This window comes from Parus major, chromosome 3, assembly GCF_001522545.3.
Source record: "Parus major isolate Abel chromosome 3, Parus_major1.1, whole genome shotgun sequence".
NCBI classification, from domain to species: Eukaryota; Metazoa; Chordata; class Aves; order Passeriformes; family Paridae; genus Parus; species Parus major.
Window position 1 is genome coordinate 49,288,501 of NC_031770.1, and position 27,310 is coordinate 49,315,810.

Genomic DNA, 27,310 nt, shown 5'->3' on the forward strand with positions numbered 1-27,310 from the left:
TTACTTGAGAGCATTGATGAGCAATTCACACTTCTTGAACCTTACACAGCTGATTTATTTTTTAAATGGCTATTGTCTATTATTTTTGAGGCAAGAAACAAAAACCAAGCCGCTACAAAAAAAAAGAGGGATGCACATATGCCATTTTTACGTGAGTTTTGTAAATTCTGGGGACAATGACTGGGAGGCAGCCAAAAGCAACTGATGTAAGAAAAAGGCACGGAAGATGAGAAGCAGACATAATCCCCAACTGCTGGTTTGCTCTTCCATATGTAAAGTGATGCACTGGTTAGGTCTATTTATTGTGGCTATGCAGTTTTTGAAATGTAGTCTTCTATGGAGGCAGCAACCAGTGAGTAGTTGGTGGTGAAATAAACAGTGTGGTTAACTGAAGAGTCTGGCCCAGAGAGAAAGTAATCCCTCTCTCCTTTTTAGGTCTTCCTTTCTGCAGGGGTAGGGGTAAGGGGTGCGTACCTCAAGTGCAGCACACATGCTACAGCTTTTGCTGTAGCCAACAATAAGGCACTATTAATGCAGAGGCTCTTTGAGCTATGATAAGGAACCTGTGAGAAAAGACAATTTACCAGGGCCTATAAGGTTTTCAGAACTTTCAGAACTGTCCTGAGATTTGGCTGCATTACATTAATACACCTATTTTTTAATGGTTCTGAGAATTTGTCATGCAGGGAAACCTTCCAATAAAGTGTCACAAAACCCTATCCAGTCTGGCCTTGAACATTTCCACAGCTGGAGCATCCACAGCTTCTCTGGATAACCTGTGCCAGTGCCTCACCACTCTCACAGTAAGAATTTCTTCATAATACCTAAACTAAACCTACCCTCTTTCAGTTTAAAGCCATTTCCCTTTGTTCTGTCACTACATGCCCCTGTAAAAAGTCACTCTCCAGCCCTCTTGTATCCCCCTACCCATAGGTACTCGAAGGCTGCTGTACGATCTCCTCAGATCTCCCTCATCTCCTGAGGAACTACCCCAGCTCTCTCAGCCTGTCTTCACAGGAGCCGTGCTCCAGCCCTCTAGTCCTCTGGACTTGCTTGAACAGGCCCATGTCATTGTGTTGGGGCCTCAGTGCTGGATCCAGGTGGGTTCTCACCAGAGTAGAGCAGAGCAAAGGGGCAGAATCACCTCTCTCATCCTGCTGTCCAGGCTGCTTTGGATACAGCCCAGAACAGGATTTGCTTTCTGTGCTGTGAGCTCACATTGCTGGCTCATGTCCAGCCTCTCATCCATCAGCACTCCCAAGTTCTCCTCAGGGCTGCTCTCAATCCATTCTCTGCCAGCCTGTGCTTGTGCTTGGGATTGTCCCAACCCAGGTGTAGAACCTTGCACTTGGCTCTTTTGAACTTTATGAGTTTCATACAGGCCCACCTCAGGCCTGTGCTGGTCCCTCTGGATGGCATCCCTTCCCTCCAGCGTGCTGACCACACCTCTCAACTTGGTGTCATTGGAAAACTTGTTGAGGGTGCATTCAATCCCATTGGCACTGTAAAGAGTAAAATGTGACCTCCTGATCAATATATAAAGATGTTTACAGTTTGAACAGTAGAACGTTGTCACCATAAGGTGCCTTCTTTGTTAAAATACCTCATGTTGTGTCATGTTTGGTAAATATCAATGTTGTTATGACAGCCTTGTTAATTGCCACCTGGTCTTGTATATTGCCTCTGCTGCTTCTGGCACCCCCTAATGGCAACCAATGACACCCCCCAGTATGTAGATGAGCCGAACTCCCATGGGGGTTAGCACCCAGGGGAAGTAGAATAAACATCTAAAGACCCCTAGAATCACCAGGCCATGGCACAAACCAGACTCCAAACTATGCTGAGGAGCAAGGGAGAACGTTGCTCGACTTACTGATGTTTTGGACCTCATCACCATAACTAAACACAATTTGCTATCCATGACTACCCTAGATTTACAATGAGCCAGTGTCCTCCTAGAGACTCCCATGAGGACGGAAGCCCCAGCTCTGCCATGTGGCAAAGCTGAACACCTTCTCGTCTGGGTAGTCCATTGGGAGCAGTGGTGGTGTGCACAGCTCCTCCAGCTCCCCACCTAGAGCTGACCTCAATAAAGGAATTAAAAAGGAGCTGGTCTCCTTGCTTGTTCTTTTCTGTACCAGCAAAGATTTGTGGGACATTAGCCCATGTAAGATACGTGGGATATATCTTATTGGGACAGAAAGACTTCTGCTCTTTCAGTTCTCTATTGTGTTTAAGACAACATGCTATGTGCCCAGATGGAAAAAAGCTATAATGTGAAAGTTTTTGAAAATGTATTGTAAAGTTTTTCAAATATATTTGCCTGATCGCAAATAATGCAAGTTCCTTCGAAGTTTTGTTTGCTCTTTGTCTTGCCAAGTGTGACATCTGAGCTATGGGCTGTGTGATCCTTCAGTGGAACCCCTTGGTAGCAGAAGCATGAGGACAGGCACCTGTGTTTGAAACACATTAAACCAGTGGTTTTCTAAGGGTATTCACATGAAACACAACCTGACAGGTTTTCGTCTCCTTTGACTTCATGACTTTGTGTGGTAATTTACCTTGTAAAATTTAACTTTCTTTTAATACAATTTGTTCAAACCTCTAAGGTACATGGGCATCTTTGGGTTGCCTTTGATGTTTTAGAGACACTTATCTTTTGCTACAAAGCAAAAAAAAATAGCAAAAATATTTCAATTTATATGCTTATTATTATCATAGGAGACAGTAGTTCTAGGCATGACACAAACTGCTGCTTGATTTGAATACAGCAGCAGTCCAGAAAATTTACAACAAAATATGAAGCTCAAGACAATGGGAAAATATGTAAAGACAAAGCAGCACGATAATACTGTGTCATCACTGGCCCAAGCCAGACTCTTGGTGACTGTTGTCAGGTGTTCTCACTGTTCAGTACGTTGGCTGAGTAGTTGCACATCTTGTAAACATTAACAGAGAAAGGAGGAATTGGTAGGAAAGTCCATGGTTGATAGCTGATAGTCAGTAAAATTGGATTGTCCAACCAGGGAATATCACTCCTAAGACTTACAAAATGGTAATGTAATCTCAGTTCCAAGGATGTATTAGGAATGAAGAAACCCCAGAGTGGAGTTGTCTTTAATTTCTTCAAAAGCTGGAGCACAAGCTTGCATAAGTCAGTGGTTGTATTTAAAGTCTTTGGTCTGGTTCTTTACATGCAGCTGGTGCTTTACAACAGAGATTCACATTTATAGCAGCTGCTTTTCCTTTTAAAACCTTTCTCGGTTTTACAACCCCTTTGAATGGATTTCGTCAATCTGTGAGTGGGACAAGGCTCAAGGGAGCTGTGTAAAGGAATGCTTCAGTAGATGGCACTCTCCCTCTGAAGGAGGATGGGCAAATACCTCAGCCAAGGAATTAGATGCAGTTGAGAACAGCTTCCTTTATACTCAACAGAAATCACAGTGAATGGCAGATTTTCACAAATCTGGATCTATCAAGTCCTCACATCTGGCTTCCTCCCTGCTTGAATGACTGTAGTCTGTTTATGTTGAGCTGAACTCCTGAATTCATAACAGTGAACACACACACACGGATACACACATGTATTTTTTATATATTATTTATATATTTATATGTATGTGTATGTATTTTGTATCTATATATATGTATACACACATATATGCATATTGTGTATATATGTGTGTGTATATATATATATATATATATATATTAAAAAGCTCAGTGGTAATCTAAATTGTACACATCAGACTCAGAGTTTACAATTGTTCTGCTTTCCCAATATTTTTTCCTTTTTTTCAAATTCTGCATTTTATTCTACTATTCTGTTAATGTTAGGTCCATTTTGAGAACTTAAGTCCTTTGATTTGTTGTTAGTTTTCTGTTGGTATTTTATAGTCACAAAGATTTCATAGATCCAGTTTAAAAAGTACTGATTTAGTACAAGTAAGGAGGCTTCAACTGCAGATATGGGGATGACAAAGACCTGCTGGGCCTTAGGGAAGCTACAATTTTTTGTGTCAAATCTGTTGTTAAACAAGCAGCATTGTGCAGCCGTCATACATCTTTCTAAATTGTACAGTGCTTTCCTCACCCTTGAACAGGAAAGTGAGAGAAGAATATGAAAGAAATGTGTATAAGACAAAGCTGCAATAAAAAAATTACATGGTACAAATTTATAAAATGCAAATTTAATTGGTTCATTTTCTTAGGATTTTTGATTCTTGAGTAATGTAAAATCTTTCAATTTACTGCTTTTTAAGCTTTTAAGTATGTTTTTTCTTATTTGACTGGCACAGGAGTCAAATAAGACTATACAAGTTCTCAATCACTACCTCTCCCTTACATTTTGCAAAAATCCTTTTCCCATTGATTAAAACCACAGAGATAACAGTATTTTTAAAATCCAGACCTAGGAGCTAAAATTTTACTACCATAGCTCAAATAAAGTTTACCTTTTTTTCCCCCAATATTTATGTCAGAACCTGTGGGCATTTGGGGGCTTGATAACATAAAGAGGTCCCAGGGCACGCATGAAAGAGGAGTAGAAGGAGTATTTGTTTACATCTTTCCAGTGACAGTCAACTCTTGAGCAATCAAAAATTCTGCACCATTGCAAACTGGATAAAAGAATTTCTGTTAAAAGGAAAGCAGTTCAAATGCTGCATAAGAATGTATAAGTGTATTTTTAAATGTATTTTTTACATTTTCTATTTTTGAGTCAAAACAAAACAACCTACTATGAGTAAGTGCTTAAGGGACTGTGCCCAAAAGCAGTATTTTCTGTCATTTGCACAGAAGCTATACCCCAGGTTAAAAGCTGGACCAGTGGAAGCTTTCTATTGGAAGTACTATTTAGCTACAGCATTCATCTGGTTTTTTGGGAAATAGATTTAAACTTCCAAATGCATTTTATACAGAATTTCAAACAGCCTCCACACAGTAAGGTTACTGCTTGGAAGCTCTTTTGCACAGAAACTGAATGAAAATGGTTTGGAGAGGTTTTTTAATACTCTACAAAGTACTGGATTTCTTTTTTCCCTTTGGAGACAAAAATCAAGATGTTGAGTGTAGGACATTTACTATTTGAGGCATTTTCTGTACAAGGATAAAAGCAAAAATAGTCTAAGATTATTATGCTACTATTTTTTTCCTCTTCTGCAAATTTGAGCTGACATTTTATTCAATTAATAAGGAAATCTGTCAAGGTCAAGAAACCAATCAAAAACATTTGATTTATAGTTTCAACCTTTACATTTATAGTAGCTGTTGTGATTTCAGAGTATTTTTGAAGATCCACAAACCAGCCTTCTACATTGGCTTTCAAGTAGTTGTTTCAAATCAAAGAACAATTGCCTGACTGAGTCATCAAACTATGTATCAGGACACCTGAGTTTTATGCCTACAGGCAAATTATAGCCTAATTTTTAGGTGTCATGCACTTCTTTAACTCCCACTTATCTAAAACAGTTGCAAGAGCTTGGCACCTCTGAAACTTGTTTTTAAACCATTTTGGGAATATCTTCTTTACAGATGAGCTGGAGAGCTCTTTTAGTGTTCACAATACATTTGAAATGTTTAGTACGAGCATTACAGAAATGCAGTCATTACTAGCAAATGTTTCATTGAAGCAGTCCTGTTGTTTTCTCATCTCAGTGCAGTACAGTTCAAGTTATCTTTAGAGAACCTCACAATTAAACATTACAGTTTATTAGACAGAACAGAGCAAGAGACAGAAGGAGCATGTGATGGATAACAGTCTTTTAGAATGAAAGCTGAAGGGTGGAAGATGATGAGCGAAGGTGAAGAGCAAGTGGTGGCAGAAGTAGGACCTAGCAATCACATGGGTTCCCTCTTCTTTAGAAGACCCCTACTGAAAGGATCCAGAAAACGTGGTGAGAAAATAGACATACTAGCCCTGCTTTTGATAACATTCAGAAGCCATACAGAGATCACAACTCAGTGGGTTTGCAGAGCTGGTCAAGGAAGTAGCCAGAAAAATCAAAGTCCCAATTCTTTGTAATGAATTGCGTTATGTATTAGAAGTGTCATACATTTTGGTTTACCAGTGTAGGTAGGCTTATTTGTGACAAGTAGTATTTGTGATTAGGGAAATTACATCAAGAGAAAAAACAGCAGTGGTTGGATAGACCAGAGGAATTTGGGTGAGTCTGTGAATGAGTGTTTGGAGATGGGTGCAGAACAAAGGGTTGATTTTCAAACATGATTTATTTAGAAAATAAAGATTTATTAAAGGACAGAGGCAATAACTTACTAATAAATGTATCAAATGCAATAGTTAAATCCACCAAATCTATGAATAAGAAGTTAATAAAAGTGATTAACTTGCAGTAGACCTGAACCTACAGGATCCCTAATTAAGGTGACCATGAATCAAACCAGTTTTTACTGGAATCCTCAATATTACAAATACCACCTCATTCTACAAGGATTAAACCAGGGTGTTTTTTAAAACTCTTCAACCAAGGATGAGCACATGCACCAGACAGGCGAATTAAGCATAAGGAGAACTGAACATTTTCCTTTTACCACATCTTTCTGCATGAAAACCACACATAATTTTTGCATCCTCCCATCGCTAACTTATCCAGCCCACTCAGCAGGACTGGCTTGACAGGAAGAAAACAGTGCTAAATTCATTTGGCCACTGTCTCTTTTTTTTTTCCCCCCTCCAGTTTTCTATTCTTGCTGATTTGCAAAGTCTCAGGTGACTGAGTTATGAGTTGTTTGTCCAACAGCTCCTTTGTTCTGATCTGTGCTTCAGCAAAAACTGGAAAAACCTGTTCACTTACTCTTTTTTTTTTTTAATCGTCCTCACTCCAATTGGTAGCTGCAGCTTGCACACATGCAGACAAGGTGGTGCCTACCTTTCATGTGGAAAGCTGCCTTACAAAAACATCTGAGGTTGTATTTCCCATTATCCCAGTTTTTCTAGCCTCATACAGACTTTGGTAGATGCTCCAAGACCTAAACTCCATTTGCTCTCCGTGAAATCTGTTTATGTTGTTATCTTATTTTTCTTCAAGCAAAAGAAAGGTGTGTCTCCAGTGCAATCATTTGAAATAATAATTTATGAACTCTAGGAGATCTGCAGAAACCAGCCTTGTGAAATGTACTTTTTTGGACACAGAAGTCTGTCTGCCTTACAGCATCTGCACATGATGTGGTGTTAATATCTGTAAGACAGAACAAACAGCTAGGAGACAAGCTAAATCTGCAAAAAGCAGACAATTTGAGAAGAAACTTTTGTTTCCATCTCTTTCCTTTTCTTCTTGCTCTGTGCTGCTGTTGGAACAAGAATGGGTCAGCTATGTGGACGATGCATGCAGCTCCTGCGGGACTTCATAGGCTTTGTTCAGAGGATGTCCTCTGACTTGGTGCAAAGCATCAAGGAATGCTTAACTCTGATAAGCAAATGCTCCTGCTTAAAACAAAACAGCTCTAAAAACAGGCAGCTGTACAAGCCCATCCTACAGCCTCATGAGAGAGTGACAGCACAGGAGTTTCTGCAGCATATTGAAACAGGTAAGAGGACTTGCCTTTTTCTAAAAGATTGTGAAAGAACAAGGAGATTAATTTTGTGGGTTGAAAGCACATTGCTAGCTGATCTGCTCTGCCATGGCATTGAGCAGCTTGGTGATGATGAGGAAAGGCCAGAGCTACAGAGCATTTTCTTTGTGTCCAGGACACCAAGGGCTCAAGTGGTGCAACAGTTGGATCTAGGTAGAAATGGCCAATCACTCTCTTGCTCTGCCACTACTGTTAATACAAAACTCATGTAAATGTGTTTCATAAAAGTGAGTCCTTCTAGAAGTTACTTTTTTGAAGTCAGTCAAAAGGAACTGACAAAGCTGGACAGGGGCTTTGCTAAGACTGGAGGCTGTATGAGTGCTGAGATGTGGGCAGATCACAGTATGATGTGCACAGTTGTGCACTTCTGTGTTGGCTGAACACTGGGACTTACGCTAGAAATGTCTGGGCTATACATTGGGAAGATCAAAGTCACCCTGGGAAAAGCATCGTTGAGCTCTCAGGATTCCTAGCAACTGTGCTTTTGTGAAAACATTTGAGACATCAGGCTTAATCACAGTCATGGGGTTCTGCAAAGTAGATCCATAATTCTTCATCTATCTCCTTTGCTTTACAGGTTAACTGCCTAATTCCCCTGCTTTTCTGTTTGTGATGTCCTCTTTGTCCTCTACTAGGGTACAATATCAATAGGAAAACTTGTTTTTTTTATTTCACTTCTGCAGTCGTCTTGGATGAGTGTATTAATCTAAAAACAGTTCTTATCTCAAGATAAGGGGTTATTGCTTGTTTGGGTTTGTTTTGTCTCACAGCTAATTTGGCATACTGCTTTATGTTTAGCAGCTTTGGGCTAAAACCACTACACAAAAATGCAGTCCCCTACTATCATCTGTGTGAAGGGTGTTGACCTATTATTTCTTTACTTGCCTTTTTGGGAACATGAAACAATCTTGTGAGGGGAACCAGGAGAGAATTTTTTTGGGATGTGACATGATTAATGCTGTTTGACATGATCTGTCATGGAATAATTGCTGTGACTCTAGTTTTTGGGAATGTGTGAATTAGCCTCAGCTGGTATTAGCCGGTGTTATTATCCAGTGAATGTGGTGGGTCCTGTGCTGCCGATAAGGTTCACTGATTGTTGCACCTTTAGCAGTGGTTTAAATCCTGACATTCATACCCAGGATAGGGATATACTTCAGCTTGTTTTACAGTGGAGATCTTCCAGGGCTGAATGTTTTCTTCCAAAGGCTAGCATGCTCCTGAATCTATAGGAGTCTGTCTTGGCAGTATCCCTGCACAGCTGATGGATGAGATGTAATGAAGAGAAAGCCAGAATGACCCCTTGTAGTAGCCACTGGTGATCCCTGAAAAGACTAAGTGTGTATTTCTTGAGAGATCCTTTCTCTCTGAGATCAGTCTTCAAAAGTCTGGTCTGTCTAGGATCTGTGGGAATTGGGGTACAGCAGCAGGAAGCCTAGAGCTTCTCTGACACCAGCATATAGATGACAATGTTTTCAGGGAAGTCCCACTGTCCATGACAGGACACATATAGCATCCAGGGAACAGAACCAATGTTAATTCTCTGAGTGGCCAAATCTCACTGCCTAGAAAACTGGAGGCAGGGAAGCCTGACAAAGAAAACCAAGACACATCCCTCTTACTTTAACACTCACCTGTGTAATTAATTTCAAGAGGGAGCAAGCCTATCCTCAGTTTTGAACAAAATATAAAAAGCAAAAAGACAGTGTTTGGACAATTTGGATGCAAGGAGAGACATAATGGTTGATCATCACACTCATCTGTAAGCCAGGGCAGCAAATTTTGATATTCTAAGCAAGTGAAGATTTTGAGTGGTTTCAGCTTTATCACTCTCCCAAACAAAACCACAGATATGTGGAAGAATCAGACAGATTCAGGTTCAGATAGTGAAAGGAACAGAATTAAACCACATGAAGAGATTTTTGGGTTTTTTTTTCTCTAAAACCTTGCACATGTCCTTCCCTTTGTATTACTAATTATTTAAAAATTTAATCTTTGTATGAAGTAGTTCTGTGAAGCTCACTTACCTAATCCTAAGGGTAGAAGTTTGCTAGTCTTGACAATGTCAGCAGCTTCTACTGGCTTGAGATACTGGCTGTGTTTTGCACTGAGGCATGAAAGCTCATGTCCCTCACATTTCTTTATCCCATGGGAGGTAAAGTAGCTAGATATTTTTCACAGAGGTATTTCAATCATTAATGCACAGCTTTAAACTATTGACTGAAAATATATCTTATAATTGAATGCTCCACCAGTTGGTCGATCATACATTACCTTTTTAATTCTGTTCGTTGTTTCATTGTCCCTTTCATTTTCCTCTCTGCTGCTCCATTCCACATATTATATGATACAGTGACTTACAGAAGCCATGCATCACTGCTATTGGGTGATGAGTGTTGTTGAACATCTGGTTTATTCATAGGGGAGCTATCATATTTGAGAACAGGTAGACTCATGCTAGAAATTTGAGCCTGAGGCAAGCCTGTTTGCAGTCTGTGTTGCTATTCCTTTAAATCCTATATTTCAATACCCAAGACAGGAAACACAGTGAACTTCAGATGTGGTAAATTAGAAATATATACTCTTTCTCTTCTTAGAAATATATATAGAAACACAAACTAAATTAGAAATGTATACTGTTACTAAGAACACCATGTTCAGTATTTTAACAAAGATTCAGAAAAAGATAAAGGTTTTTGTGGAGACCAAGAACACTTGTATTTATATTAGCATAAAAGTGTCCAAAGGTTATAATTTATCTTGTTTCCAATCACTAGCTTTGTGAGCTTTACAAGAGGCATTGCCAAGGACAGGTTATTCCCAGTTCATCTATTGCTTCAGCTCATGGAAATGTGAATAAAGACAGATGGGCTTTATGGAGTTGTTGCAGTATAAAAATCCTTATGTGTTTGGTTGGCTGTAAATTTTAATTTCTTTTTTTTTAAACTAACCCTTTTCAGATGTAATTGAGCCTGTGCTGTCATTTTACATCTTTAGATTTTGAAATGTCTCCACTTGGAAAGGACCCTCTGGAAGCCTTGAGGACCTTATCCTTTTCAGAAAACCCAGGTTTACAGCAGTCAGCTGCCCTCTATTACTTGCATATGAGTCAGCACAGTAAGTTATCTCAGTAAGCATTAGAAAATTTTCATGTAATTATAAACGAAAATATTATTTCAAACGGTGAAACTCCTTTTGATGCATTAAGTAAGTGTGGTTTTGCTTTCATGCTATGTTGTTTGCCAAGGAAGATGGAAAACTGGCATTGCCACATAGGCAGAGTCAGTTCTGAGTTTTGCTATAAGGAGATATCTCTTACAATTATAAAAGATTGTTATTTATGAAATTGTTATACTTCTGTAAAACTCAGCAGAACCCAAAGTACTTAGAGTAAGCGTATGCTGAATATCTTGAAAGCAACACAGTCAAAATATGGTGAAAGGAAATGGACACAGTGACCAGTTAATGTTTTATATTATGTATAAAAGAGGACAAAGCTCCAGGAGCCAGATTGTAGTGACAATTTATAAAGGAAACATTCTTCTTTGTTCCAGCTATTCTGTGGGAACACCTGGCTCTTGAGGTAGTTTATTAATTGTACGAATCAGCCTAGATATCCCAAATAAAATGCCAGCAAGAGTTTGGATTCTACAAAAAGGTAAAAATACTACCAACAAGCAGTTTGCAATTTATCTATTTGTATATTTTAATTTTACTTCAAAGAGAATATTCTGTCACTTGGATGATAGCTTTATCCCACATATTTTTTGTGGGATAAAAAGTGCCTGTAGCCACAAAGCAAGGACTTGCTATGAGGCAGAATGACTTGTTTGGTAGCAAGGCACACTGCTTCCCTTCCCATGATGTTTTTGAAGTATTTGATTATTCAAAACCTCTTCAGGAAACTTGCCCTGTTTGCTAGTAGCAGTGGAATTTTAATGAAGGTGAATACCACTCAGCCTGTCTATGGGAGCACCTGAGGTTCAAGTCCCTCAAAGGAAAAATGTCACTGCTGAACAATGGAGCTCATCAATATTTCCTCTCATTCTTGCAGTGAACATTCCCCTGCCTGTGGAGCATCTGGAACCCTTCTATGCCTTACTACGTTCTGCTGACCTGGAGGTGCAGCAGATGTCTTCCTTGTCTCTTGTCAACTTCTTGCTGGAAGGAAATAGTGAGTAATTAACAACACATCTCTCTTCAGGTGAAGAAGTATCTCTTCAGCCAGACTCACACAGAAGGAGGGCACTTCTAGATAAATCTAGATTCCCTTTTTTTGTGTTCCTGATAGGACAAGAGTGAGTCTGAGTCTGACTGCAAGATACATAGCTTCTGGTGACAGCAAGATATAGCAGATCCCTCCAGCTAGATTATATAATGTGACAAGAGTTCTTGGATCTGTGTGCAAAGGCTGATAAATTATTCTCAGACCAGTATGGGAATTCTATTCTCATTCTTGGATCCACAGACATTTTTCCTTTCAAACAATAGATACAGCTCATACAAATAAATTCTATGTACAAGACAGTGGTCATTTTCTGGGTATTTGTGGACCTTAGTCTTAAATTGCTTGCAGAGAAAAAAAAAAAAAAGTTTAAATGCTTAGTATAGTTCAGTTACTTCTGTAACTAAAGGGGAAAATAGATTTGAGATAGAATCTAGGAGATGCAGAAGAAAAAATTCCCAGTAAAGTTTATGCTGGTAAACAGGGCATGAACATGCCACACCTCATAAAGAGAGTCCTTGTTGCAACTGCTACTACACTCCTGGGCACATGGGCCACAACAAGTATTCCATCCTGAAGTCCCATAGTAGAAGAAGACAGGGTCGGTCTTCAGCAAAGCTGGCCTTTTTCTTTGCTTTCTTTTTTAAGGATTTTGCTACAAATAGTATCATATCACTATTTACAAAGAAAAGATAATATTTAAAGGGTAGACCACAGAAGAAAAAGAAAGGATTTGGGGGTTGCTGAGTAAATTGTGAACCTATTGAAAAGCTGCAGTTGCTCTTGCCAAAATTAACCTGATTTGGGACCTTCTGACCTAAAACCTCCAAACATATGTTACACTCTTTCAAGCATCTGAAGGGGAATTAAGCAAACCCATCTAGGGACTGTGAGTGGCTTTCAGGCTGTTTCCATCTTAAGTCTATTTTGTAAAATCATAATGTGTATCTCCAAAGCAGTCAATGGATGATGTATTCTTTCCACAAAATCAGTAACTGTTTACTTTTTTATTTGCCCATTTTTCTTGAATTTTTGAATAGTTGACAAAGAATTAGTTGTCCAAATGGGTTTACTTGAGCCAATTTTGGATCTGCTTGAGTCAGAGGATCCCACTGTCGAGTGTAATTCCTGTGCCTGCATCATGACTTTGGCTGTTTCAGGTGAGTGTTGTCTTTGCCTTTATCCTCTGCTGTGAATTCATTCAACTCTTCCATCATATTTTAATATGAAACAGCCTATTTGCAATTGGTTTAAGAGTCATAAGATGCAGCAGCAAGTTTTGGTATTCCCACATCATAAATTCAACCTCCTGACATTCCAGGTATTTTTCTCAGTGTTTCTGACCTTCATGCTCTTATGATTACAGACATTTTTCTGATTTTTATCCTAAATGTATTCATGACTAGCTTATCTTAATTATTGTCTACATTGGCTTTTGCTTCTGGAGTTCTGTCTCTCTGATGTCTGTGCTAATGAGGTTCCTTCATTTTACTAGGCTGAGAAAGCCAAGGCCTTTTAAGACTCCTCTTGTAAGTGAGACTCTCCATTCATCTTCAGAGTCCTTCTGGGTGTAAATTATATGCTCCAGGAGTGGAAAATAGCATTTGCATGCTATGTTCCGTATCATGATACCCCAGGCCTCAGGCATTGTTACAGTGCCAAGATATAGATAAATGCTGCCAGAATTCTGTTTTGGATTCATCTCTTCTGAAAGAGAAGTCACCAGAAATGTGCAGTATCTCACCTGGGGTCTCACCTGTGCCTTTTATTGTGGCATGTAGGGAAATATGTTTTGTGGTACATCTCATGGTAACACTTGAAGGTTTGGTGATTGTGCCATGGTGATGCTGTCATCCTACATCTGACTTAATCACTTAGTCTTGCTCCTCCTCTGCTGCTGTTTCCAGCAGACACCAAGAACCAATGCTCTACCACAAATGTTCCCAAATGCACATCCCTGCATTTTGTACAGGTTTCATTCTGTTTCCGTTGCTTCGTTCTTCTAACTTGTCTGTTATTTGTAAAATACTCTGGTCCTCCACTGCATTGACAGTTCTACATCTTTGTTTTAGCTCTCTGGTTCAAAGCAAGGACAGACTAGCCCTCATGGAATTCCATTTGTAGCCTCTTCCCAGGTGGTCATTCCCATTCAGCAAGACTTGCTGCCAGTTTGCTTTCAGTGTGCTGTTATCAGATGGATAACAGTACGTGTTATCCATCATGTACTACTTGCATGTGTCACCAACTTCTGCTTAACTATGCATATTTCAATAATGATATTACTCTTTTCCTGGTATCCAGACAGGTAAGTTCAGCCACAGTAACCAAAAGAAAGGTTATCATGTTAGTCTGTCTTACTCGGCCTTGTGTAAACTCATAGTTTTCCTGTACAAATTGTGTCCAGGTCTGTAGAAAAGCCATGAATAATATTTTTTCCCTTCCTGCAGCATTTATTCTGCCAGCTTCCCTCTCCAGTATGGGAAGTTGCAGTCTGATGTCCCAGAAGGCTGAGGGAAGCATGATGAAAGTGTTAATTTCTCATTTAAGTATTTATGTTGCAAAGGAGGAGTGGATAAGCAGGATCCAACCACATGAAAGCGCTGATTTGCATTTTATCCCACCTTTTTGTTTTATTTTCAGGTTTTTGAACACTCTTCCGTTAAGAGCTTATTTTTAAGCATTGCACGTTATTGTCAGGTTAAGAATTCTACATATTACATTACTTTATATGGAATGCAAATTGCCTCATTTACATGTCTTAATTAGGAGTGGCATCACTAAACTTTTAGGTACTTGGCACTAGAAGGACAGACTTTGTGTAGGGTCAGTGAAGCTAAGCCCCTGAAGATTTACAGAGAGATGTCCCTTCAGCTGTTTTAAACAGTCTATGGAGAAAGTGATTTATTTGGGCACCTAAGGATGTTACTTAGTCCTGAAGACACTCTTCATGTCCTTCTAGATGTCTAATCTGGAATACAGAGAACCATCAGCTGCTCCACATCCTGGCTACCTCTGGTCTTCCAATGCCTTTGCACACTCCCTTAAGCACCAATGTCCTTCTGAGCATAAGTATTCCAAATCAAGCATTCAAGGAACTTTCAAAGCTAAACAGAGATAGGCAGTCCTGCATAGGCTGGACTGCTGCCTGGAATTTGATCAGTGTTGAGGATCTCTGTCCCAGTTTAACTAGGATTTAGATGGCCTGGATCAGTTTATTTGTTTTTCAGACTATATTTAGGTACCACATCAATGAGACTAAAGCAAGAGAAAATTCTCCAGGGTTTATTTTAATTTTAACTCACAGACTCTAATATTTTTAAGTGTCTGCTTGAGAAAAGTATCCTGTTCAGTCATGTCCTTCAAGAAGGCCATTTATGCAAAAAAAGGTAAATATAGAAGCACAACCAAGTTAGGAAGATCCTTTAGATGGCTTTAAGTTGACTAAAATTCTACATCTAAGAATGGTCTTAATTCTGTTGCAACAAGCATACAAGACTATATACAGAGTGAAACTGTTTAGCAGTGTTACTGCAGGTCATGTGTAAACTGGGTCGTCGCCCTGCTGCAATAGGGAGCTGAAAATAAGAAGAGCAAACCAACCCATTCAGATGATACATATTTGAAGGTTAGTTTGTTTCAACAGCAGCATTTGTCCACACAGCAAAAGGACACATGCATAGTTGCAATTATCTGCAGCTTGTCAATCAATGAATGAAAGGAATCAGTTTTGAGATAATAACTCAGAGTACTTCAGAACAGAACTAAATGTGCACATCTTCAGTGTTTAGGGGGGGAGCTGAACATCTGCTTAAAGCTAGAACAAGTAGGATGCACTGAATGTAAAGCATATTCAAAGTTGTTCTGATGGGATTTTTTAAGCACACAAATGTCAGAGTGGAAAGAAAGAATTTATAAACTAGTGAGTTATTCAAACACAGCTTGAGTAGATATTGTTGATTCCCCACTTTAGAGTAGCATATCAAACACATGGCTACCTTCTAAAAGCATTCCAAGGGGCATCAGTGGTTGCAGTGGCATCAGTGGATGGACTGCATTTTTTTAAGATAAACAGGTGGTCAAGGAGAGAAACATGATCTAGCCTGCCACATCTCTTACAGACATGGCAATACAGTTACACATCTTGGTGAGATAGGTTTCCCCATCCACTCTGTCATCATAAATTGACAAAACAAGTGCTCAGGCACGATATCTGATTAAAGAAACAATTTGCCCGAGTTTTGTCCAAATGTTCATAATCCCTTTTTTCAAATGTAAGGTTCTTTCCCACATTCACAAACATTCATGGAGTGTATTGTGTACAAGAATAAGGGAAGCAGCAACAAATAAATTCTTTCTTAATCTTTTTACCTCTCTTTTTTATTCAGCTGGGTAGTTTGCATCACACCAGTTGCCATACAAAAGACTTTCTACTTCTACTGAGGGAAACAAAAGAATGGTATGTAGGCAGATTAGATTAGAGAAGGGCTTGTCTACAGAGGGGCAGAAAATTTTACCAGAATAATAGCTTCCCACATGGAAAAGCTATTTTTAAATATATTACTCTTCTCAGAACAATTCTTTTTCTCTTTTTTTTTTTCCCAGAATAAAAGTTATTTACTTGAGTATATACTCATAGGAAGATGGAAAATTGCTTGCCCTGGAATATTAAACTGATACTATCTGAACTATACTTGAATAAATATCCTGGCTAATCTGTGTATGTCAATTCCCTACTAGATAGGCTCTAGGTATAAAACTAGCAGCTTTGTTCTCATAAGTCTCTAAGTTAGTTAGCACCTGAAGACTTGATTTCATTCAAAAACCTTTATTTTTACTTTTTTTTTTGCTCTGTTTCATGTTTCTCTCAGCAAATTTCCACAGACTGGCCATTGCTTAAACTTCGTATAAATATTGTTAATTTTACAGAAGTAAGTATTATAGTTTTTCCTTTTTTTTTATCAGTTTTTCATCCAAGAGTCTTAAGGAGTTCTTGTACTCCAGGATGTTGAATACAGCTGTACAACTCATTACATTGCCATGAAAGGAATCACCACCACTTCAGAGAAGCATCATCTTTTCAAATTTCAATGTTTAAATCAAAGTCTGTCTTTAGAAACCTCTGTGCTGTTTGTAGCTTTCAAGTGAGTCACACAGGGACATGCCAAGAGAGAAGTTGGTCCTGAATATACCCTACTGAATTAATTAAATCTTACCTTCAGTTCATGATGTAGTTTTTTTGGTTACCACACTGTGAATAGGTTGATCAGACATACCAAGGGTATGAAGCAAGTGTGATACTTTGTTAACCTGTTTAAAGGGTCTTAAGGATTTAATTTTAATTATCCTAGTTACAAACCAAAAGCATTGAACCAGCTGTGATTTATGGCTAATCCAGAAGTCATGAGTTAGTTTCCTTCCTGTTAAGGTCTCAGGATTTTTAACAGTTTCCTTTGAGAGCATGCTGAGAAATCAGAGAAAGAAACACCAAAGGACTATTCCTGCTAGTTGTCCTGCTTGTGGCTCACAGTAAGATTTTAAATATTTCTTTCTCTGATTCTTTGCTCTAGAGTCCAACCGAGAAGCTATTGGTGCTGCTAGAGGAGTTACACCCCTGCTGTCCCTTGCCAAGTCCTATGATCCCAGAGTCCAACAAAATGCAGTTGGTGCTATTCTGAACCTCACACAATCAGGTACTTTTGGACTAATGGTTTACCTAAATTGCCAAAAGAAAGCTCACTGATAGAAAAATAATCCTAAAGGTTAAGGCAGGAATAAAAACATATCTGAGCAACAAGTTATTTCCTCTTCATATGGCATTCATGTTGGTACCACAGGTTGATGATTTAAGTTTAGCTGATACAGGCCCTCTTTTGCCTTGTAGCAAACCAGAAAAGCTTGATTTTCAAATCCAAATGGCCAGTATATGAATATTTAAACAATCAATCAAAGAAATAGAAAAAAAAATAGCCATTTGTTAAAGAAATAATTGGGCCTAAAAAGTTAGCAGGACATTGGTGTACTCTAAAGCAATCTCACAAGCTTATCCAACAATGTTGAGCTTTAGGAGCTTTTTGCTTGTTCTGACTAGCTCAATGCTGCAATATGCTAAGTATAACTATCACTGGTCAGACAGTAAAGGCTCCTGGAATATCCACCAACAGCTTTATCACAAGGAGTACTAGGTCCTCTGCAATTCTATGTAGACGACCATACTTAACTCGGAAACAAAACTGCATTAAATTTCACCTTACAAGATGATACCATTATTCCACAGAGCTAAACAATAAAGTCATGAGTAACATCTCTGAACTCTGTGTTGTGGAAGGAAACAGCTGGCAAGAACTTAAACAGTTGGCTATTACATTTCTGGTATTATTCAGAATATTTTAATTTGTTTTTAAATAACACAGAAATCATAATGAAGATCATACCTGAGGCTTTTCAGCTTCTCCAGCAATTCATATTCTCAGAACAGTTTTTAGCATAAAACCATCAAAAGCTTAACCAGACAGCCTGCTAGTCTATTTGCTAAAATATCTGCATACTGCTTCATTACACAAGCTTTAAATTATATACTCTCCAATCACATTGACTGGCATATATTTGGTCAACATCAGCACTCCTTAGAACCCAAGAACTGTGCACATCCCTTTGAATGGTGCCTCCAGATGAGGGAGAAGGAAGTGGGAAGACACTTTTACGTTTTCTTTTTAATGGCAGAGAAAATCCAACAAGTCCTATGCAAGGAGGGAGCCCTACCAGTTCTTGCCGTGCTGCTGGAATCTCCTGACTCAGAAGTCCAGGTATGACTAAAACAGGTCAGATTTTAAAACAGTAACATTGTGACTGTAAGGAGAGCACAAACCACAGTACGCAGAAATTAAAAGGGGGAGAGGAGGAAAGGTTTCTCTAGTCAAGTGGAGAAACATGGGAGAGCATCTTGGTGAAACTCAGCTCAGTCAGATAATGTATATTAAAAGACTCAATTTGTCTAACTCCACAGGAGAAAGTTTATGACGCAAAAATTTTTCTGCCACCGCACATTAATGCATGCACAGGTTGTTTTGTGGCTACCTTCTTGTATCTGTCAGATCATCAGACAAGATACGGAAAGGTCTCTTCCTCTGGGTTTTAGGTTTTTTGGTTGGGTTTTTTTTGCATCCTAACTTAGATCTTTCACTCTAAGCAATGTTACTAAATATTCTGAGAAGACATAACTTGCAATGTTCTTTTTCTTGTTGTAAATATCTGTAAAGCATCCTGTTTTATGCCTATCACAGACACCTCTTTGTGATTCTGCACACTCAGCAGAGAGCTCATCTTAGCACAAAAGTATGCTGATAAATAAACTATGAATCAGAGTTGTAAGCCTTACACTCTGCTAGTTTGTTCATTCAGTCCTTTGAGCAACACAGAATTGTTTGCTCCATCAATTTAATTATCTCTACACAGATTTTTTTAAATGTCTGGAGGGATGGATCCTCTGGAATTGCTTTCTGCAAACTGTTTCAGCAATTTTAGATTTCTTTGAGGTTCATCTTAGAATTTCCATCTCTGTAGCTCAACATGTTTCCTCTAATTATACCTCCCTAGTAATAGATACTTTTGTATGTGTAATCCTTCCTAGCGTTAATGGTTAGATCCTTTGGAAATGATCCCTCAGCGTGCTAGGGCAATAGCTACATCCAGCTTGAGTAAATCAATGTAAACATATAATACAGTAGATGCAGATTACCTAACTTGGATGCCAGCAGCAATGTCATTGCAGCAGCAGAGCACATTCCCAAACAGCCAAGGTCCTAATGAGTGTACAGCATGCCCCAGCAGGATTGCTGTAGCTGCTACAGCATGTTGTGCCAGCCCCTTAAGGTGAAAAAGCATTTTATTTTCATCGGTTTTAAATCTGAGCATTTCTCCAATTTATTTGTATTCTCTTTAACGTGTCACCACTCTGACCTCTTGCTCTACATTTTTTCTTGGTTCTTTGCAGTATTACAGCTGTGCTGCCCTGAGCAATGTGGCAGCCAATGTTCAGCACCACAAAGCCTTGCTGAGACCCAGTGACAAATTCCTGCTGCGGACCCTGATCTCTCTCCTCTCCTCTTCTGTGGACAAGGTAAAGTCACAGCTTTCCCTTTGTGAAAAGACTTAGCATCTGAGTAGAGGTATAAACCTGGGCTTCCAGTTTTAGCCTCACATCATTCTGTTCATCTACTGTACCTATGTGGCATCTTTCCCATGAGAAAAGACACCTATAATAGAAAATACATGGGTTCTACAAGTTCAGTGTATGAAGAAAGTAAAGGGAAATTATTAAAGCTGTTCTACAGCCCTGGACTCTTCGTTTAGACTAGGATAGCCTGTATGCTATTAACTTGAAACATCATGTGAGCAGTGCCCTGTCCAGTCTCTGTCTTTGATCATTGTGTCTGCGACAGAAATTGTCCGACACATCTGTTGTGCTATATTTATTTTTTACTTTTTGGTATCCGGAACTTTTACTGTATGGCTTCAAGGAATAACATATTGAAAATTTTGCTTTGTTGGAAACCACAGCAAAGAAACTTTAAGAAACCACAGTTCAGGGTGGAGCTTGAAATTTTGTGTAGGAGGGAGGTGAAAAAAAGGCAAAGCAAATGGGACAAGTTACTTTCTCTTCATTTTCCTATAACTTATCAGATGTTCTAAAATAAAAGCCAACATCTGAACCCCATTCTTCATCAACAATAGGATGACTAATACTAGGAGATTGAAAAAAAAATTCATCAAAACTTTGAAAAAAAAACATGTGCCAAATTTATTCTTGAAGATAATGTAATAGCTTGCTAGTATTGTCATGTTGATTTTGTGTGCAATAGGCAAGAACATGCATTACTGAAACTGCTCTTTTTCCTCCTCTCTCTCATTTTTAATTTTTTTTCCTCTTTGGCACAAGCAGGTTTCAAGCCAGGCATGTGTTTGCCTAAGAAATTTGGCTATCAGTGGTAAGCAATGTCTTGGAGATAAAGAAACCACACTATTTCTTTTTCTCTCTGCCTTTCAGAGTGAGCACAGTGGGCTGGGAACCTTTCCTATTAAAAGCAAGAGACATTTTCTACATTTCAACTGTATGTTAAGGGAAGAAGAAGGTGCAGTGTATATCCTAGCTAAATCTGTCTTAGAGCTCCCAGGTAGCAAGGGGAGTATCTGGAGAAAGTGAGAAAGGCAGCAGAGGTGTTCAGAGGTGCACAGAGCCTTAGTGAGTTGCTACGCTTTCCTCCTTTCCGTGTTTCCTAAGCATTAAACCAAATTAGGACAGAACGTCTCCTGAAATTGCTTATTGAGTGGGGACCTGTCTTCTCCAAGGCATGATTCTGTCTATCATTAGATGTAATTTTCTCCCCTGCATTTATCATCCTCTTAAAAAACCCTGTCCTATTAAATGTCCAAGGTTCATTTCTATGACATATTCAGGAGACAGTGGCAGAGGACTGGCACACTCAGTTCTAAAGTCCCAGACTCCAGGGTAGAGTTGTTCATCTAGAAAATGTAGAGGTGCTTAATTTTCAAGGAGTCACAATTATAGAGGAGCTGAGAGCAAATGTGCCACTCCTTGACATGCTTGAAACACCTGGTCTGCTTGACCTTTTAGATTTGCCTCCATCTGCTGGCTGCTCTGGCATTGCCTTTTAGTGCACTCTCTGAGGTTGCAGGGGCAAGTGGGGTATAACAACTTAGTGAGATGGCTGGGCTCTCTTGTGGTTAACCATAACTCAGTTAAATAGGTGGTGCTTGGGAGGTCTTTCTGTTTGTGCAGCAGAAGCTGCCACCTTCTTACCTGGCCTTATGCCAGTGATGAGCTCAGAAAATTCCCCTCACTCTTTCTTTTGAGGCTCAGACACAGACTGAGGGTGCCCAAACCTACATTCTGCCATCAAGCTTATATTAATCCCTTAGCAAAAGGAGGCAGAACAAATGAGGATTTATTTTTATAACTGAACATCTGGCATTGCCCCATCCCATGGATGGGAGATGGGCAGGTCCCCTCTAATTTGATCACCGAGGCAACAGTCAGAGCCTAAATTACTCCCTGCAGTGCTCTGAACCCCCCTGACCTCCTTTGTTTTCCCACACCAGCAGACATCCAGGCTGAGATGGTAGCTGAGAATGTACTGCCCAAGCTGTGCTCTCTCCTGGCCTCTGGCAGCGAGGATGTGCGTCGTGCCTCCATTGCTCTGCTCTGGATACTCTCCCAGCACCCACCCAACCAGGTATGGGAGGTCATTTCCCAAAAATAGAGGGGAAAGACTAGTTCTGGCCACCACCTGGGGTAACACTGTTATGGCAAAACTGCCTATGAAATGCATTTTGAGAATGACCAAGAGACTCTGGGAGACTTCCCAACCCTTCTCTCTCTCTCCTGCCCAAAATTTACTGCATCTGCACTGTCACTAACTACCTGAGGAGCCATCTGAGTGGGATCCAAAGGATAGACCAGGGAGAGAGTAGAGGGGGAGGTGGGTGATAGAGTCATTGGATATGAGGATACTGCCTTGCACTCCCTGCAACCTCCTCTACTCCCCTCAGTCCCCAGACCAGAGGTCTCCAGATGGGTGTATGAGATGGAGGACATACACAGCACCATGAGAGACCACCATGAGGGCAACCAAAGAAGTTATTTCTTGGCAACAGAGCTTCCCCACACACTGAAAAGCAGAGATAATAATTTAGAGCACACATTTAAAGTGCATAAGTGCAAAACAAAGGGCAAACATTACTTCCCTACATGGACAGCTTTATTCAAAAGTGCATTTGTAAAATATTAACGTATTTTGAATTAGGATCAAAACAAAAAGGGGACTAACAGATTTTGAAATCCTGTCTATCTTTTGTTAATGCATTAGGCCTTTCACTAGGACTGTATATCCTCATGTCCTAAGTTACAGATTGATTCTTTTGCCCATGTTCAGGGTAAACACCACCATTTTTTGGTTTAGTTTGCTAGTGCAACACTAGCAAATAGTGCAACACTAGCAAATACATAGAGAAGTCTGACGACAAATAAATTACTGCAAATACTGACAGATTACTCTTGTTTTTAAACAAACTTTTCTTTACAGTAATTAAAGACATCCCTAAGAACATAGATGTGAAAGGTGGTTGGTAAGTTTTTTAAGCTAACAACAGCATTTGAAAGTAGTCAGGTTAGCTACACAGAGCAAAAGTATGCGAGAACCATTCCTGCCACATTGCTTCAAGCAGTAGTGACAGGTGTCACAGGTGAATAGCTTCAGGTGGCCTTAGGTGCTTCTTGTGCCTGAAATACACTCAGCCTGATTGGAAATTTACTCTGGGTTTGGAAAGCTTGTTGTTTACCGTTCAGTTGTCTGTACAGAAACCAAGATTGCACTTCCCCTACCTCTGGAACGTGATGGAGAAAATGGATGAGATCAATGCCTGGGAAGCAGCAACTAGACCACAGAGCTGTTCAAGGGCACAGTGGCTGCATGAGCACCAGACATCCTCATTGCTTGTCAAACTCCCTCATACAATCAAAACACAGTTTACTCTCAACAAGCTTACAGTTGAAATACATTATGTTAGTTAAAGGCCATTTGCACAGTAAATATGTTATTCAGTATGAGACATTATGCTGGAACATGCATGGAATGTTATGGACATATGGACAATGCCGGAACACTCAGTTTTGCTTTTCTTGTCTCCAAATATCATTTGCATTTTTTGTTCTCCCAGCAAAGAGTACCCACAAATCCTTTTCCCCCTGGTCCTGAAACTTGTCTTTGCCAGTGTTTCAAACCCTGGCCACAAAGAGACATGGTCAGCATCAGTAAGAACAAAGACACTGGGAACTCAGCCTTGGTACACTAGTGGTGAAACAGCCCATCTTTCATAAGGGAAGAAAACGTGTCAGTAGCAGGAGGCTGGAAAGCAAAGCATCTCACTTTATTCTCCAGTGAGAAGTATCTACATATCTAAATTTGTTTTAGTGAGCAAACACGGCTGAGCCTGACTACTGAATGTTGCTGCTTTGTGCGAGCGAGCCCTGGGCACTCTGAGAAGAGGCTGACCTCTTTGTATTCATATCCTGCCTCCCCATCTCCATGCCTTTTCTGGCCTGTTTTTCAAGCCTTTTCAATGTTTCTTTCTCTAACTCAGGCTGAATTCTCCGTGACTGAAAAAGAGACTTCTCCATGGGAACAACTGTTGGAAAACAAACCACTGAACAAAGCTAACCTTTACAACCAAGTCAAGTGATGCTTGAATTATTACAAATACTACCCAGGATATAATGGGGCAGAACCTGTGTGCCCTTTTGTTACCATGAAACAAACCCCCAGGAATGCTTCACAGGAGCTCTTCACCCTGCTTCAGCCCCATTTTTGCAATCTCCTGGTCAGGCTGTTGACAGGGATTCCCAGCAAGGGCTGGAAAACTTCCCTCTTGCTGAGGGAACTGTATTCAGTTTTCCCAAAGACAGCCCAACCCTGAAACGCTAAAGAATCAGGCTTTGTAAGAAAACAGTCTCTTAAGTCAAATTCCTTTGAGCAAAAGACCTGGAAGTCAGGGTCTGTCTATTCCAGATGGTGCCACTGACTCTCCACTCCAGGTACAAAATAACTTTGCCTTATCATCTTGCTAACTGGTAAATGGGATAATATTTACCTTGTCAATCAATTCCTGTGTAAGGAGTATGAGTGCAGCATTGCAACTGTGAGCACACTTGCTGCTGCCATGCTTTTCCTTGCCCTTTTTTTTTATTATTATTATTATTTTTTTAGTATTGTAGTTTTGGGAAAAAATTAGATCAATATCCATCTGAATCACTTGATCTATTTTTACTCACAGTTTTCTCGTGATTCTCTTGCACTGTGCAGGATTGAGCCAGAAAACAAAATCCAAAGCTCAGCCATATTCCAGCCAAAAAAAGAAGTTGAGCAAAATTCAAGTACTGTCACTTGCTAATGTAGGTCCTAAATAAACAAAAGATCTTGGCAGGGAAGTCATTATATATTAGAAAGTTCCTTTATAATCCATAGAAAATTTTCTCCTCTCAGGCTGTAGCAAATCAAAAATGAGTATTGTAGTTGATGGGATTACATAGAAAGAGGACATTCAGCCCAAAAGCACAGAAAACAGTCATCGGTGGTAATGTAATTGGATTATCTGAAACTATGTTATTTCTTCCTTTAAAGAGAAGGAAAAACAAGACTGAGGAAACTCTACTGTCATGTCTGCATATAGGATTCTTTAAATGCCCTGTGTTTAGGCATAGAACTGCCCTCTCCACTTATTTTCCTATTTTATTTTAGGATTGTTGGTTGTGGCAGTGCTTAAAATGAGCTAAGTGAAGATGTCAGCTGGTATTAAAAGAAAGTAAGATACACTTTTGCAATTTAACCTAAGCAAAAGAAAGATTAAAGTTAAAGTAACTTTTAAAGACATCTGCCTTTCAACACTGCTTTAGTGATCCTGACATTTCACACGTTTCAGAATTATGTGGTTTTTTTGCAGCTGTGTATAGGACCAATGATTTGATTTATATTGAACTCCCTTGCTAATGCATCTCAGTTTCCAAGTAGTACAAATAATATAGTTCATTGTGAACAATCAGAACTGCATAAAAAAACCCCTAAATTTCTAAGGGAAGGAGACTGAAAGAAAAAACACTCTCAAGAGGTAATCTTTTGCCTTTAACTGTAGACCTAACACAAACTCTGTTGAGGTCAGGTTTCTCTTACACACAGCAATGGCCCTTTAATCCATATTGTTATTGAGGTAAATACCTGTGCAGTAATCCAGACTCCAATCTGATACTACAGGACAAGAGTAATGGCTTCAAACTGAAAGTATGTTTAGATATGATATTAGAAAAAACATTCCTAACTGTGAGAAGGCACTGGAACATGTTGTCCAGAGAATTTGTGGATGCCCCATCCCTGGAAGTGTTTAAGGCCAGGTTGGGTGGGGCTCTGAGCAGCCTGGCCTAGTGGAAGGTGTTCCTGCCCGTGGCAGAGGATTTGGAGCTAGATGATCTTTAAGGTCCCTTCCAACCCAGGCCATTCTGTGATTCAATTAATATTAATGGTAATTGGAGGAAGACTACAGAGAGAGAAGTACCTAGCAAAGTACCCCTAAAATATTATCAGACAGGAGAGAAATGTGTGTAAAGATGTTGTTCAGGACATGTTTACTAAAGAGGTGCCTGATCACAAATTGACCTAAACATGCAACCCATTATTGTAGCCAGGTAAATTGCTGAAGTACTCAAGGGTGCACTGTTGCTGTTACTTCACCGTGTGCTTCTGCCTTTCACACCAACCTTGACCACCTCTCCTTCCAGTCAGGATCACACATCCTTCCCCTGACTAGCAATAACCCTGGTGAGGCATTTGATGGAAACAACAATAAACTACACGACCTTGAAGACTCCAGCCTTCCATGGCAAGAGCTCAATATTCAGTGCCAGTCAGACCATACTTGAGAGAAGCAGCACTGGACCCAGACACATCTTTGTTTTAAATAAGCAAACTAATGCTCTTCTTGCAGACTTAAGTTTGATCTCTCTGTAACTCACTGCAAAATTGTGCCGTGTTGTCCATATCTGATGTAACTGAGATACCAGTTGCTCTTCTCAGGATACTCTGGCATGTGCTGAGCTACTGCAGAGCCTGGGGACATTACTGGCAGCACATAAAACAGACCCTGTGATTGCTGGACATACTGCTTGCATCATCAAAAACCTGAGCCTTTCCAAAAACAGACAGGTAGGTACAGTGTTTGTCACTGAACTGTAACCTGTGAGGCTGACATTGTGTTCATGTCAAATCAGCATTAAAGAAAAATTAATTCTGCGGGTAATTAAACATATGCCAATTTGATGTATACTTTACACAAAATTGCATGTATGAATAAAAGGGCCATAATTAAAGGTAGTTTTATTCATATTTTCCCAATACAATATAAAAAAACTAATTAAAATAAGAAATATCTAGTTTTTGCTATGAGTGATGTGGTTACCTAATTTGACTGCATCACAGGTATACAAAGTTCTTCTAGCAAGGACACTTCATACTGATTAGAGGAATCATTCAGGAAAATCTGAGGTCTGTTATGAACTGAATCTTTATTTCCTGGCTCTCGTGCTTCAGCTGCCATTCATTGTGAAATTAAACCCTGGCTATTGATGTACATTTTGCCTCTTTGGCAAGATATGTCAAAATGCTGTAAAGATCTCTCTTGCTGATTTTGCTTCAAACTCCATATGTACCTCCTTTCCTCCTTGCCTTTTAGAGTAGCTTGATCAAACAGTACCACCAGTAGCAATCAATATTGAGGACAAAACCCCACCAAATCTTCATTTCTGTTTTGTCCCACTTCCTAGTGCACACTTTTCAAGACTGAGTTCTTTTTTTTTCTCTTTGTTCACGATCCATTTACTACTAGTTCCAGAGATTTAAACCAGCCAGAAGGAAAATTTTTTTCACTAGGAATTAT

The 27,310-nt window shown here is 39.5% G+C and overlaps 1 protein-coding gene across 4 annotated transcripts in view; it reads left to right on the top strand.

The window, feature by feature from the left end:
• The first annotated feature begins 3,749 nt into the window (after window positions 1-3,749).
• LOC107201553 (vacuolar protein 8-like) overlaps window positions 3,750-27,310 on the top strand; it is a 29,247-nt gene continuing 5,686 nt past the window's right edge. Inside the window, exons 1-10 of one of the 4 annotated variants that reach the window (XM_015620952.3) lie at window positions 3,751-7,545; window positions 10,588-10,707; window positions 11,645-11,764; window positions 12,856-12,975; window positions 17,383-17,505; window positions 18,536-18,618; window positions 19,806-19,931; window positions 20,754-20,799; window positions 21,935-22,065; window positions 26,452-26,580. In XM_015620952.3, the coding sequence (XP_015476438.1) occupies window positions 7,320-7,545; window positions 10,588-10,707; window positions 11,645-11,764; window positions 12,856-12,975; window positions 17,383-17,505; window positions 18,536-18,618; window positions 19,806-19,931; window positions 20,754-20,799; window positions 21,935-22,065; window positions 26,452-26,580 (1,224 nt within the window). In that variant the 5' untranslated portion in view covers window positions 3,751-7,319. Of the gene's footprint in view, window positions 7,546-10,587; window positions 10,708-10,976; window positions 11,249-11,644; window positions 11,765-12,855; window positions 12,976-17,382; window positions 17,506-18,535; window positions 18,619-19,805; window positions 19,932-20,753; window positions 20,800-21,931; window positions 22,066-26,451; window positions 26,581-27,310 lie in introns of those variants that run through there. The other 3 variants (XM_015620951.3, XM_015620953.3, XM_015620954.3) reach the window with 3 other exon arrangements.